At 39.9% G+C, this 15,307-nt stretch overlaps 1 protein-coding gene across 1 annotated transcript in view; it reads right to left on the bottom strand.

Annotated features, from left to right (window-relative positions):
• Window positions 1–2,977: 2,977 nt before the first annotated feature.
• The window catches only part of LOC149232743 (DNAJ heat shock N-terminal domain-containing protein), a 28,696-nt gene continuing 16,366 nt past the window's right edge, over window positions 2,978–15,307 (bottom strand). The window contains exon 4 of the mRNA XM_089379485.1: window positions 2,978–4,103. Within this exon, the coding sequence (XP_089235611.1) occupies window positions 3,363–4,103 (741 nt within the window). The 3' untranslated portion in view covers window positions 2,978–3,362. The remainder of the gene's footprint in view (window positions 4,104–15,307) is intronic.

The following is a 15,307-nucleotide window of genomic DNA, read 5'->3' as shown; positions in this document are numbered from 1 at the left end:
GCCAGGAAATTTGGTGGAGAGGCTAGAATACATGAGATCTCCAAAACCCAGAAATCGTTTCTAGAAATTCCACCTAGAAATGACTTAATTAGATTATTAACCTATTTTTCAATGTTTCCTAAATCTAAACTTAGGAAAATTGGTTAATTAATCATAATTAATTATGTCAAGGTGAGAATTCTCTAGAAACCCACATGGATTGACTCTGATATGATCTTGGCCATTGATTAAGTTTTAAACTTGGCCATTGATGCTCCAGCGTAAAATTATAAGAAGTCGATGGGCACTTGGAGAATACATTTCAGCAGTTCGATTCCCTTGGCAAATCGATTTCCAAAGAACAGCAGCAGTTGTCGGAGAGCCAGAGATCGACGCAGAGACGGTGAGGAGCAAGGACAGTGATCCGGAGGAAGTTTTCCAAATCCGGAGAGGCAGCAACAAGAGACAAAAGTGATCCACGCAGAAGTAGTGTAAGAACTATGCAATCACTAAAGCAGAGCAATTCGATTTAGCTGGGGAGGAAGTCGATTCAACTTCCAAAGGCCAGGAAAGTCTTCCAGAGGGCCAAAGAGTCACTTCCAACAACAAAGATAGGCTAGACAACGTGCTCAGAAGAAGATTCGAGCCACACATGTGAGAGACAACGCAAGGACTGCGCAAAGGGCCTACGCTGGGGTTTGGACAACCAATTTTTCAGGAGAAGCCAGTGTCGGGATTGCTCGTGGGGTGAGAAAATTTCCTCTCTAATTATTTATGTCAGATACTTGTTGCTTGGATTGCTAGTTGGGCATCCATAGATTGTATTCAGATTTCATTGTCGCTTAGTAAAATAAAACCCTCAAATGTTGCACTGGTTTTCCCAAGTTGGATTCTTCAGGGGACATTTGTCCAAAAATAACTATGTAAATTTTATGTGTATGTGCTAGATTTTCTCAATTTCCAACGTTATTTTTCTTCCGCAATTTTATTTGTGAAGATTGTAGTGTTTATTTTGTTGTTGTCATAGCAATAAACTGCTAATTTAATTAATAGTTAGAAGAAATAATATCAATTGATGCAATAGGATTTGAGTAGTGAAATTTTCACCATTTGGCCTCCATTTCTACAAATAAAATAGACCCACTTGTCTCTAGAAACTAGAAATCACTGTGGAAATCTCTTTCGGAAATAATATCAGTTGCTGCAATAGGATTTGAGTAGTGAAATTTTCACAATGTGGCCTCCCTTTCTACAGATAAAATCGACCCACTTGTCTCTAGAAACTAGAAATAACTGTGGAAATCTCTTTCGGAAATCTTCTCCCAAATTATCTACTTAAACCACGTTGTTGGTTTCTCCCTCTGCTTCAATTGTGCCCTTGTATTTGTTGCAATTGGGTAAGTCGAGCTGCTCAAGTGTGTTTCTCCAAACCCCATCAACTTGCTCTTGTAATCTCTCGTTGAGCAATTAACGACCATGATCTAATCACAATCGATGGCTAAGATCATTTTGACCCCCATCAACTTTTCCGGAAGTCTCTAGAGCAAAATCAATTTTGTTCAATTAATTTGAATTAATTAATCATTTTTTCTAAGTTAGACTTATGAAAATAATTAATAATTGGTTAATTAATCTAACTGAGGTGTTTCTTGTGAAACATTTTCTGGATATTGGAGAAAATGTGCTTATTAACCTCATAAACAACATAGAGACTAAAAGACTTGTTTGATGTTAACAAAAACTAACAATGATATCTAGCTAAGTGTCACCGTTTGACTATGCATCCCTATTTTAAGCCATTTCATTAGCTAGAAAAGTTCTTTTAGATTGTACAAGTTTGTATTTGCACTAAAATAAGCAAGGTGCTTTTACAGCCCAAGGTGGATAAGATATTTGTGTTTGTGTGTACCTGGGATACGTGTGGGTAACCTAATATACTTGAAGAGGTGTCCAGACGTGACCGAAACTTGCAACCCTAGTGACAGCATCTCACAAGTGAGCAGATTGTTCATCCACCCACCATTGAGGTTGGCCCCAGCATAGGCTAAGCCTAGTTGGGAAAAAAAAACTAGCAATCTTAACCAGATCTTTTAAGTGGGGAGAGGTTTGAACTTAGTTCTTTTTATACCACTCATTGCTTAATAGATACAGGGTTGAGATGGATCTATGCTAGTTTGAATATGCTTTGTGACCTCAGTAGTGTTCATATATGTGCCCTTGCTTTATTTGCAAGCACAAATGAGAGGCAGTAGGTTATACTACTCATTGTACAATGTACCTTTTATGTTTTTCGGATAATATAATCCTTTTACCACACGTATGATGTGTTCCATTTATGGGATTGAATGATTCATTAGTTCTGTTTTGCTCCTATTTCATGCTCAGTTCTGGATTGAGTACTTATTTCTTGAGTGCTCACTTTGGCCATTGATTGCGGTTAACATATAAACTTTTGGTTAATTCTGCATGTTAAAGTGTGTTCTTGCGAGAACCCATAGAATGCCTGCAACACTTTGCTTGATCAAGAAATTGAAACTAATTTCAGGAATTTTTATCCCCTTTGAATGCATCCTCTCCCTCAAGAAATCTGTCACTGGAATCTATGCATGAAACAATTAGAGATTCAATGAGTTCCTATTGTTTTGGCATCTTCTTCTTGTCAAAGTTGGTATGCATTTTATAAATTATGACAGATGCTATTTCCCATGGCTTAATGTAATTTGCATTATATTCAGTTAATCATAATACTCTCCATTTTATGATTTCTTTAACACCATCATATAGATTCCAAAAAGGCAAGTGCAATGCATTTTCGCTGATGAGGTAATCAGTGCGGGCTTCCTACTTTGTCAGAAATTGTTCAACAGCAACTTAGTTCCGTTGATCTCTTCAGTTCTGATGTACAAGATTTTGCGCATCTTTTCAACATTAAACCGCTGAAAATCTATAGCTCTGCATCCCCTGGCAGATTGAAATTCAACACCCATTAAATTTCATCTTTGCTCCAAATGGAATGGCATTTTGCCTCAATCAAAATAATTAGAACCAGGTTTTATACAAATCATTTGTGTCCTTATTTCAAAGAGCATTCAGAGTTTGCAAATAAATGGACCTAAAAATTTACACTCTTGTATCATTATGTAATATAAAGAAAAGCTAGATACCTGGATCAAGTGTATCCTACACAAAATATAGAAACATCAATGGCTGTCCCATAGGCTGTCCCAACTGTAGTCATTTAAATGTAGTTTATACTTACAATCACATTACTGTTTACCCACTATATGATTTAGTTGATGAGTCTAAGAATAGTTGAAATAATGATTATACAGAACTGAACATTGAGAGTTCCTTTGAAAAGGTAATCGTTAACCTGCTTTGCCCTATAACCTTTCTCGAGTGAACACAACAAGTACTGCTATAAGAGAAGCCAGAATAGTCCCAATAATATACCAAACACTTGCAGCAAGAAAAACTTGCAGTGAAAAGCTGTTGACCAACTGAACTGCAAGAGGACCGGCCAGGTGATTATCCAGCCCACCTGCCTCGCCACCTCCGCTTCCAAAACCAACAATGATTGCAGCTCCAACAGAGGTTGCCAATGGTATCCCCGACAATGACGATATTGTTTTTTTCCAATATTCATCCTTTTTGCTCTGCTTCATGTTCACCTCCTTTGCCTCACCCCCAGTCAACCTTTCTTGACTTTCCCCAAGAGATGCCAAAAATGATCTGTCAATCTCCTTTTCTTTGGCAGGAGATGGTGCAGCTTCACCACTCTTTTTGGGCTCAAGAGGCACCCAATACTCCTCATCATGGAGTGCCTCTCGCTGTGTTGAAGTAGATGATAAGATTCCACTCCGTAGCCGTGCAGCAGCTTCACTTAGCTCTTGAGTAATCCCAATTTTTTGGTACTTATCTGACCCGTTGCTATCCTTGTTGCGATGAGCATCTGTTGTTGATTGTTGCTTCCAATTCAGGGGTACAATCGCTCCTTTTGATGCCCGTTGGTAGTTAGTATATTCTGTCGCTTGTTTTCCTACAACATGGTGCCACCACCATCCAGCACTAGTCCTTATCTGCTGTACTGCTGCCATTCTTGCTTCCCTTTGAGCAGGGGATTCCTATACATTGATAGTAGATAGAAAGATGCGTTAGAAAAAAGGTAAATATTTGCTACGAAGATCTAGCATTCAAATTCAGACACATATTTCATTTAAAAATACTCCAAACAATCCAAAGGCTTTATCATTACAATTGCCTTTGGATATGTCCCTAGGTTGATGTGATAGTATCATCCCCCACTCCAGTACTAACATTGCTGGCAGTTTTGGTGTCATGCCCTGTGGGACCTCTTTCCCTCATGATTGTTATCATGTGATGTCCATAATAATTGTAAGTCTTAAGTGCCTCTCTCTATGTTGGAATTTCATTCCACATCAATACACTCCTCCTCAAGGCTTAATGACAACACTTTGCAGGAATTGAAAATTTCAGATTATGAAAGCACTGTTCATATAATCATGCCAATCCGATAAATGCCTATTGGCCACATTTCAACTACAAATTGAAGATTTTCACATATTTGTAAAATTCTGTAACATTGTCATTACATTGATGAAGAAATTCATGTTCTGATCCATTCAATGTAATTTTTCAACTGCTTTCATACCATCTATTGTATGACAAAGTTTGCAGCATGTCAGTTCGGCCTTGGTAGTTCAAAAGAAAAACAGTGTGAGAAAAGATTAATGGCTGTATATTTTGATTGTTGTTTGCAGGAAAAAGTAAGGATTACGGAAAATGTTTCCCGACATTTAACTGACCATTTGACCTCATTTCGTTAAAACTCAACACTAGACCGTATTAATAGACAGTTTCTAAGCATTCAGAGCGATGATGGAGAAAATAGCAAGCTTCTGCAGAGTATGTAATGGGGACGATACTCCTTTGCTGAGAGAAATCATGCTTCCAGTTGCCGGATTGATGAAGAGCAAGCTTGTGCAGCATGCTAAGCAAATTTTCTTTAAGCTTTTTCCCTAGTACATGGACCCTGGATTGACAGGATATGACGATTTCAATGGTTTGTTGAAAATCAATTTGAATCATCTTCCCTTCATTCAGAGCTTTGATTGAGGTTATGATAAGCTAAAAAAATTAACTTTGCAGGTGTTTGAAGTTCAGAATTCTAAATCTAAGTATTCTGCACATTTTGAGGCTTGGATTACGATAGAACCCATAAATTTCTCACACAAGTGCACACATCTAAAACATAAAAATATTTTAAAACCCATGATAAAATGAGGAAGCATTACCACTCGTTTATACTGTCTTTACTACCATATTTGGAGGCTATTCCCATCAGGTGACCCACAACTAAAGTCCTGTACCTAAGCCAAAGGTAATCCATGCAAAGCTCCACTCTAATCAAACATTAACAGTCTAACAAATTATGCCATGAGAAGCCTTTAAAAACATTGTTCTAGTTCCTCTAATTGCTTTTCTGCTAAAGATTCTTGCAAACTAGCTTGTTTGAGGCACTATGATCAAAATTTGCTCAGACTAGTGACCTGGTAATTCAGACATGGTATCCATGTTCTACTTAATCTTATAAATTAGGTGTTTTTAAAGGAAACTTTCCTCCAAGATTACCAAATTATTTTATATAATCAATAATAATAATAATAATGTGAAAATCAAGGAGAAGGGCGAGCGGACCTGTGAACTAGGGTTACGAACTTTCAGAGCTGGTTCTCCATGGAGGGACGCAAAGGAGGGAGCTCCACTCCCTCCTATAAGCAAGCAGTTGCAGGCAGAGGTAAAAAACCAGTTGAGGAGGACAGAGGTCCTTCTGATGATGTAAGGAAAAAAAATAAGGAAGAGGAGCAGAATGGCTCTAAAACCAGGGAAAGCCACAACACTAAAGACAACGAGGAAGAAGACAAGGAACAGAATATAAAAGGCAAAGCACAAAAGGGACCATGCAAGCCCAAAACCTCAATAGCGCCCAGAGTGGTGTTGAATGATCCTGCGCTGCAGGCGCATAGGGACCACATGCAGATGTATGCAATCATTTGTAAATTCATGGGCTTATGGCCCACTAAAAAAGCTTTACAAACGTGGATTAAATACAACTGGAAACCAAAAGGAAGCATAGAACTTCATCTGGGGTCAAAAGGATTCTTTACTGTAGTCTTTGCTAATATTGAAGACAAGGACAGAGTGTTTGAAGGAGGGCCCTACTTTTACGCAACTACAGGACTGTATATGCGACCATGGGTAATGAATTTTGTCCCAAAACGCGAAACTTTCACCTCGGTTCCAGTTTGGGTAAGACTCTACCTTTGGATTATTGGCAACTGGAATCCCTCGCTGCCATAGGAAATAAGCTAGGGCATTTTGTCAAAGTCTCTGAGGCCACTAGAAAAGGAAAATACACATCCTTTGCAAGGATATGTGTGGAGATGGACCTCTTTGGAGCTCTGCCGGATGAGGTAATATTGGAAGTGTTTGATGAAGAATGGGTGCAAACAGTGGATTATGAACACATCCCTTTCAAATGTCGTAAATGCCATGAGCATGGGCACCTATTCAGAGATTGGCCTCTCAGTAAAATAGAAAACAAAAGTAAAACAAATACCATGAAAGATACTGAAAGCTTTCACAAGGTGGTCCAAAAAGGAAAAGGGAGCACACGGGGACCGAAACTACCTCAGGCAGACAAGCATTACGCCAGTCAAAATAGGTTTCAAGCCCTAGAAGAGGAAGAAGTGACGATGCAAACATATCAGGTCAAGGAAGGTAGTCCAATGGAGAAAGAGAAAGAAGATAACGTTGGGAAAACACAAAACAGAAATAAACAGAAAGAAGACATGATGAGTGATACAGATCTAGAAATGGACCAGGAAATGACCCAAAGTGATATGGAAACGGAGGATCACGAACTACAGGAAATTCTTGAGAAAGAGAATCTAGATCTAGAAGGTTTCTTGAAACAAGGAACCAAAGAGGGAGTGGATTCGTTACCTCAAGAGGAGTTCCACAGAGTACAGTAGTTGTTCATCTGGAAAACTCAGAACAAAGGAACAGAAAAGCAAAGGAAAAATGAAAAACAGGGTAATGAAGGAGTAAAAGCCATGAAAACCACACCAAGATTAGCACCAAGAATCCCAGGAAAGAAAAGGGGCTGAAAAAAGCAGAACAAATTGTTGATGGAATGTGGAAAGCTAATGATAGATTCAGGTAAGATGAAAGACCTATCCAGTTACTCCTTTACAAATCTTTAATAATGAAGTTCACTTCTTGGAATATAAGAGGTCTAGGTAGTAAAAGAAAACAAAGATTACTAAGTAACAGAATGAAACAAGAAGCCCCGGATGTGATCTTCATTCAGGAAACTAAATGTTCCATTCAAAAAGTAAAAGAGATTCAGAGTAAATGGCTCAATAAATTTGAGTTTTTGGGAGTCAAAGCAAAGAATACAGCAGGAGAAATTCTCACGCTTTGGAACCCCCAAAAGATTGACATTACAGATGCTGAAGAATCTAGAGATTATCTTTCAGTGGTCATTCAACCAGTGGGAGATAAGGAATTGTACCTGGTCTCGAATGTGTATGGCCCCCAAAGATTGGATGGTAAACTCATGTTTCTTGAGTCCCTGCAGAAGCTTAGGGAACGTCGTGCAAAAATCCCTTGGATCTTAGGGGGTGATTTCAATATGATTAAATCGCTGTCGGAGAAAAAAGGAGGAACCAGAATTCTAAACAAAGATTCTTGTGCTTTTCAAATCTTCATAGACAGTATGAAGCTCGTGGATATTGTTATGAACAATGGTACTTTTACTTGGAACAATAAAAGAGGAGGAGAGTCTCAAGTGGCCTCCAAATTGGATAGATTTATAATTTCAGAAGATCTTATGATCAAGGACAAGGACATAGTTGCTAGCGTTCTTCCCTTTGGAGGCTCGGATCACTGGCCGGTACAACTGGATATTCAGGGCATTGGCAAACCTAGGAATAGACCTTTTAGATTTGAGAACATCTGGCTCTCCCACCCAGACTTCCACAATAACATAGCTATCTGGTGGGCAGAAGATTTGGAAATTCAGGGTACAAGAATGTTCCTGCTTCAAAAAAGACTCAAGCATATCAAAATCCGACTCAAGGAGTGGAATAAGAAGGAATATGGCAATATTTTTGAAGCAAAAAAAATTGTGGAAGGAAAAATGTAGAAACTCAACCAAACCCTGATTATAGAGGGTTTTGATAAAGAGAAAAATGAACTGGCAACTAAATACCATCAAGATTGGGAGAACTTATGTAAACAAGAGGAGATTTTTTGGAGGCAAAAATCCAGAGTGCAATGGCTAAAAGAAGGAGAACGCAACACTAGATTCTTCCACAGATCCACTATGGCGAACAGAGCTCACAACAGGATTTCTTCAATCAAGGACAAGGGAGGTAACATGCTCAGCACGCATGAAGAAATCGAAGCAGTACTGGTTCAGCACTTTCGTGGTATAGCACAGGAAACCTGCTCTGACAGAGATCAATCCATCAGGGCTATTTCTAGCCATATACCTAAGCTGGTTTCCAGAGAGGACAACTTCAACCTCAACAGACCAGTGTCAGAAGAGGAGGTTAGTGAGGTCTTAAGAGAAATGCAAAATGGTAAGGCACCAGGTCCGGATGGTTTCAATGTAGACTTCTTCAAAGCCTACTGGAATATAGTAAAACAGGACATTCTGAACGTAGTGGAAGACTCCAGAAGGGATAAAACCATATTGAAGGCGCTTAATACAACCTTTATCTCCCTGATCCCTAAACAGGATTTGGCTCTAACCCTTGAGAGGTTTAGACCCATTGCCTTGTGCAATGTTGTCTATAAGATTATTTCCAAAGTGGTGGCCAATAGACTCAAACCTCTTCTTCCTACCTTGGTGTCAGTTGAACAATCAGGATATGTGGAAGGCAGACAAATCCTTGACAACATCATTCAAGCTCATGAGGTGGTACACTCATTGACAAGCAATAAGAAAGCCGGAATGATCATGCAATTGGACATAGCTAAAGCCTATGATAAGCTGAATTGGACTTACATCAGGAAAATTCTCACTGCTTTTGGGTTTGATCATAACTGGATCAGATGGGTTATGGCCCTTGTTACTTCTCCCAGTTTTTCAATCCTTGTTAATGGCTCACCCTCGGAGACTTTTACTCCTTCAAGAGGCTTAAGGCAGGGAGATCCACTCTCTCCCTTTCTCTTCATACTCATGATGGAAGGGTTGGGTCGAATGATCAGACATGCTAACGTCGTGGGTAAAGTCAAAGGTCTCCAACTTTCTGAAGATGGTCAGGCTTTAACACATCAACAATTTGTTGATGATACCATGTTGTAGGGTATCCCCACGGTCAAAGAAGCTCTAGCCTATAAGCAAATCCTGAGAGACTTTGCCATGGCTTCAGGTATGGAAGTAAATCTCTCAAAATCTAAGATTTTTTTCTTTAACACTCACATTGCTATTCAGAGAAATATAGCCAGAATTTTGGGATTTCAAAGGGAGCTCCTCCCCTCAAAATATTTGGGAGTTCCTCTTACTGCCAAACCATTACACAAGAGCATATGGGAGCCAGTAATTAACAAATTGCAAGACAAAGTCAGGAAATGGACTGTTAGATCTCTAAATTTGGCTGGTAGGTTAGTGCTAACCAAAGTTGTCCTTCAATCTATCCCAGTCTTTATGCTATCTGCTCTCCCAGCTCCACAAGGTGTCCTGCATCAAATCAGATCGATTCAAAGAGACTTCCTTTGGGGTAAGGGGGAGGATCGTAAGAAATGGGCCTTGGTAGCCTGGGAAAAAATCTCAAAACCTAAGAACTTTGGTGGGCTGGGTTTGGATGATCCTGAGATTCTTAGCAAGGTTTTAGGAGCTAAATTATGGTGGCGATGGGTTAAAGAGCCAGAGGCGCAGTGGGCAACAATTTGGAAAGAAAAATATGCTAGCACCTGGCATAACAATGATCTAATAAGAATGTCAAGACACAGAAAGGGCTCACACATTTGGAATAAGGCCTGGGATAACTGGAGCTTGGTCCAAGGAAACAGCTTCTGGGAAATCAGAGAAGGAAATCTTAGCCTGTTCTGGGAAGATAGATGGCAACAAGAGCCTATTTTATTAAACGAGGACTTAAGGGATCTCAAGGAAGAAACAGATAGCAAAAGACTTTCTAAGGTGCAAGACTTTTGGGATCAAACCAATAGCAATGAGAAATGGAGAATCTGGAGGAATTTTAATTTTAGGGATAATAACACCATGAAGGCTAAAGCAAAAGCTCTACAAGATATGTTAGATCATAGAAAGATCTTGAAATCTGAGGGCCACGATCAGCTAAGATGGGGCAACAATAATAAGGGGGTTTTTAATCTCAAGGAAGCAAAGCTCATTCTCCTTGACCTCAACTCTCAAACTCCGGATAAGATTTGGCTTAACCTTTGGAGACATCAAGGCTGGATGAAAATTAAACTATTCATGTGGCTGGTCCAGCATAGGAAAATTCTAACCTGGGATAATATTATGAAGAGAGGCATTTTGGGGCCATCTAGATGTCAGCTCTGTGAAGCTCAAGAGGAAACTATGGAGCACCTTCTCAACAATTGTATGTTCTCCTCTAGTCTGTGGGATTCTTTTGCCTACATTTTCCATCAGATGGATAAGGACAAAAGGAATATCTACAACACCCTATCCAACTGAAGAAGAAATTTTTCAAATAATGAAGTACTTGCCATTGCATGGGCCATCTTTCCAAGCTTCATTGTCTGGAATGTATGGAAAGAAAGGAACAACCGAATCTTCAAAAATGAAAAGAGGACTTCCCAAAGCATTTTTGAGCTAATCTTAAAACAACTCAAGGAAACGGTTAGTACCATAGTGCGAAATCTCCCTAAGAACCCTCCTTCGGCTCCTGAACTAAGAATTCTCTGTGAGTTGGGCTTGCAGGGTATTTCCCTTCAGGGGCTGGATGGAAATGTTATCTCCCTGAAGCCTGAGAAAAATTTCTAGCATCCTCCTCCTAAGGGTTAGATGAAATTCAACATTGATGGGGGTTCAAAAGGCAACCCAGGCACTGCTAGTTATGGAGGTGTGTTAGGGATGAGAATGGAAGTGTCATTTTCATCTTCCACTATCATTTGGGAAAAGCTACTAATAACATGGCGGAATTGATGGCTATGGAGCAGTCTTTGGATTTACTGAATCAGGAAAACCAACAAAACGTGATAGTGGAGGCTGACTCTGAGCTTATTATCAATTCGTTCAAGAAAATTAGCGGGGGAACAAAGCCAAAAAAAGTCTCAAAGAAATGGAAATTGATTTAGAGCTTTCAATGGATTCAGCATCACCTACAGAGCCTGCGTATAGTTAGCTTTCATCATGTTCAAAGATCTGCGAACAAATTGGCAGATCTGCTAGCCAATCAAGGGGTGATTTGTACAGAGAATGGAGTAGCGTCAAAATGGCATGAGTTGCCTCAGAGCAGGTTAAAAGCGATTTTACATGAACAGGCCGAAGAGGATAGGTTGGCATTTCATGGCAGATCCATGGCCCTGGAATCAAGTTAATTCGACCATTAATTCCCATTCGGCTAGCTTCTTGGCGAATGGAATCTCTTTCAGTGGCTCGGGAAGGAATGGTGTCTCGACAGGCACTCTCGGCAGTTGTATTACCGGGAGTTTTCCGTCTAGAATCGGCTAACTGGCATGGGAGTGGTTTTCTAGCGATCGCATGCCTCATAGGCGGAAAGCGGTATTTTCGTTTTGGTAGTGATTCCATTCAGAGGGTGGCACGTGGCGGTGGGTGCGATATGATCCATGACCGTCAGATCATTTGAAGCTAATCGACGGCTAGGACAGGTCGAGCAAGTTGGTGGCAGTGTTGGTTAAGAGTCGTGCTTCTTTTCTACACGATATTGTCCGCTGTCGTTGGTTAGGGCCCGACGGATCAACGGTGTAGATTAAGGAGACAGGTTGTTTCGTTGGCGGGAAGAGCGTTTGCCCTTTTTTATTGGCTGGCTTCTTTTGGGCACGGTTTGCTCCACTTTTTGGAGGGTTGGTGGGGCCTTGTGGTCTTTTTCTTTGTTTCGTCCACTGCTTAGGTTCAGCGTTTGGCCTTTTCCTGTCTAGCTTTTAGTTGCTGAATGGCTAGTTTTTTGGGGTAGAAACTTTGGCCTCAGGCCCGATCTCGGGTCCTTTGAGGGGTCTCTCCCTTGAGCCACATTTCCATGTGGTTTGTTGTATTTTTTTGTAAATTATTAATGAAATAGAAGGTCCTACTCTTGCTTCAGCTGACTTTTTTAGTTCCTCGAACCACACCTGGTTCACAGCCATCTATCAGTTCAATGCTAAAAAGAACTGAGAAAGAACAAGCTGACAAGTTGCTGGCAAAATTTCTCCTATGGAGTGATATTCCTTTCAGCATTGTAAGGAATAATCCATTTTTCCAACCTGCTATTGATGTAATTGCAAGTGTTGGCCCAGGGTACAAAATCCCTTCTTAGCATGATTTCAGAGGCCGGATTCTTCAAAATGAAAAGCTTGACTACACCCAAAGATTGGAGGATTTAGGGCATCATGGGCACAAACAGGATGCACTGTTATGTCAGATGGTTAGACTAACCAAAAGGGGAGAACCCTTATAAACTTCTTGGTTAGTTGTCCCAAGGGGACTATGTTTATCAAATCTGTTGATGCATCTGCACAAATCAAAGATGCAAGAACTTTATGTGATTTGCTAGATGTGTTTATTTTGGAGGTGGGTGCAAAAAATGTTGTCCAAGTCATAACGGACAATGCTGCAAATTATGTTGTTGTTGGCAGGATGCTTATGGACGGGCATCCTAGTTTATTTTGGACACCTTGTGCTGCACACTGTATTGATTTGATGTTGAAGGACATAGGGAAAATTCCCTTTGTCAAAGATATTGTTGATTCATCCAAAAGCATTACAAAATTTATATATAACCATACATTTGTGCTTAGCTTGATGAGAATATTCACCAACAACAAAGAGTTGATGCGCCCTGCCATTACACAGTTTGCCACCAGTTTCATATCTCTTCAATCCCTCTTGAATTCTATGTGGGATGTGAAGAGAATGTTTCTTTCAGAGGAGTGGCGTGCTTTGCCAATGAGCCGCAAACCAGAGGGAGAGGCCATATGCAGACTAGTTTCATACCAGGAAGACTTCTGGGTGGGAGTGCAGGAGGTGTGCGCTGTTACTAAACCTTTGGTAAAGGTTCTTCGGTTGGTTGATGGTGAGAAGCCCGCAATGGGCTATTTGTATGAGGCCATGGATAGGGCCAAAGAAGCCATTCAAGTCTACTATGATGATAAGGGAGATGATGGTTTTCAGAGACAACTCCTCCTATGGGGAGTGATTGATGAGCGATGGAACAACACACTCCATCGTCCCATTCATGCTGCTGGGCTTTTCTTGAACCCTGCATTTTCTTACGCATGTGGGTTTGTATTTGATGCTAAGATCATGGATGGATTCTTATCTTGTGTCCAGAAGATGGTGCGATCTCCAAAAAAACGTATAGAGATCTCTAAAGAAATTGAGACATATAGGATGGCAGGTGGCACATTTGGCTTTGAGATGGTTGTCATTGATAGGACGATTAAAATGCCAGGGATTTTTTAGTTTGTAACTTTGTTTCAAATTTCATTCTCTTCAAATTCCATTTTTTTTCTTTTGTTTATTTAAAATTTTATTTGTAATTTTGTTGTAGATGCATGGTGGAGAATGTATGGTGGCAGGGTACCCCTTCTACAAAAGCTTGCCATTCACATCCTCAGCCAAACATGTAGCTCCTCAGGATGTGAGTGCAACTGAAGTGTATTTGAAAAAATACACAACAAGAAGCGCAACAGGTTAACACTTAAACATTTAAAATATTGCAAATTTCCAAATAAATTTTTGAATTCATTAAATAATTTTTTTTTTATAATTATTAATTATTATTTCATGATCTTTGTACAGGTTGGAGTCCCAGCGACTTAATGACATGGTCTATGTCTACTACAATCTTCGATTGTGGGTGAGGCAACTTGAGAGGCCACCTGATGTGGAGGCCATCTCATTGGATGGGATTGACACCACTGCTGCATGGAGGGTTGAGGCCGAGAGGCCTCTCATGGAGTCTGCTGATGATTGGTTAGTGCAGGATGTAGTGGAGGGGGAGGAGGAGCAGGAGCGGGAGGAGGAGGAGGAACAGGAGGAGGAGGTGACACCACCTGCCTAGGCTACCCCTGCCACCAGTAGAGGACATGGTCTACCTCCCATAGCTCCTACTTCTAGTTCTTCAGCTTCTAGAGCACAGCAGACTCCACTGCCAACTCCACCAGCACTAGCATCTACATCTAGAGGGAAAGGGAAAGCTGTGGCATTTTCTCGCAAGAGGGGCAGAGGAAATCAATAGGATTAGACTTTAGTTATTTTCTTCATTTTATTGTATATGACATTATGACATGATGAGATACATTATTATATTTTTTGTTGATATTTTGAGGCTGAGTTGGGACTCAGGAGTCAGGACTTACTATTCAAGACATGATTCAATGTTATGTGTGATTTTAGCACTTAAACATCTTATATATTAGTTCTTTTATCATATTTATGTGTCAATGTATTTATTTTATGTTGTAGATGGTTTAGATATTAAAAAAATGAATATTTTTGTACAAAACGATTTTTTCCCAATTATTTCCCGATAATTACAATTTTTTCCGATTTTTTCCTCGCGTCGAAATTATCCCGATAACAATTAATGCAACATTGGTCAATAGTTTCTTAATATTTGAATATCCTCCACCCCATAATGCATAAGCTTGTAAGAAACCCTAAAAGAATTAACATATGTATTGTAGATGTAAGATAAATACTCGGAGGGATGGTTATTCAACCACTTTCCCAGTTGCAGAGAAGATAGCAATTCATAACCTAGAAAGAGACCGGAAGAGACTCAAGAGAGTTTCCGTGTGTAATGTAGATGTAAGATGTAAAATCGAAAGTGCTGGAGTATTCATACACTCATGTATGTGTGTGTGTAGAGAAAAAGAGAGGTATATTTCATTCCTCCGCACAACAACTTTCCATTTCATGAGCTTACTTCAATGATCCACAAGCTCTATCTGATGGCCTTTTGCATCGCCAAATATGGATAAATCTTCCCCATAGGATCATGCTCTACCAAACGAATTAGGTTAAATATGTACACATGAGCAAACTTGTATTTTTATTATTATTTTTTAATTGAGCCAACTTCATTTTTTA

The sequence above is a fragment of the Pinus tabuliformis genome, chromosome J, assembly GCF_031772625.1.
Source record: "Pinus tabuliformis cultivar Carrire ecotype Pingquan chromosome J, CPIR1, whole genome shotgun sequence".
NCBI classification, from domain to species: domain Eukaryota; kingdom Viridiplantae; phylum Streptophyta; class Pinopsida; order Pinales; family Pinaceae; genus Pinus; species Pinus tabuliformis.
Note: the sequence above shows the minus strand (reverse complement) of the source record. Positions and strands in the feature narration are given on the sequence as shown.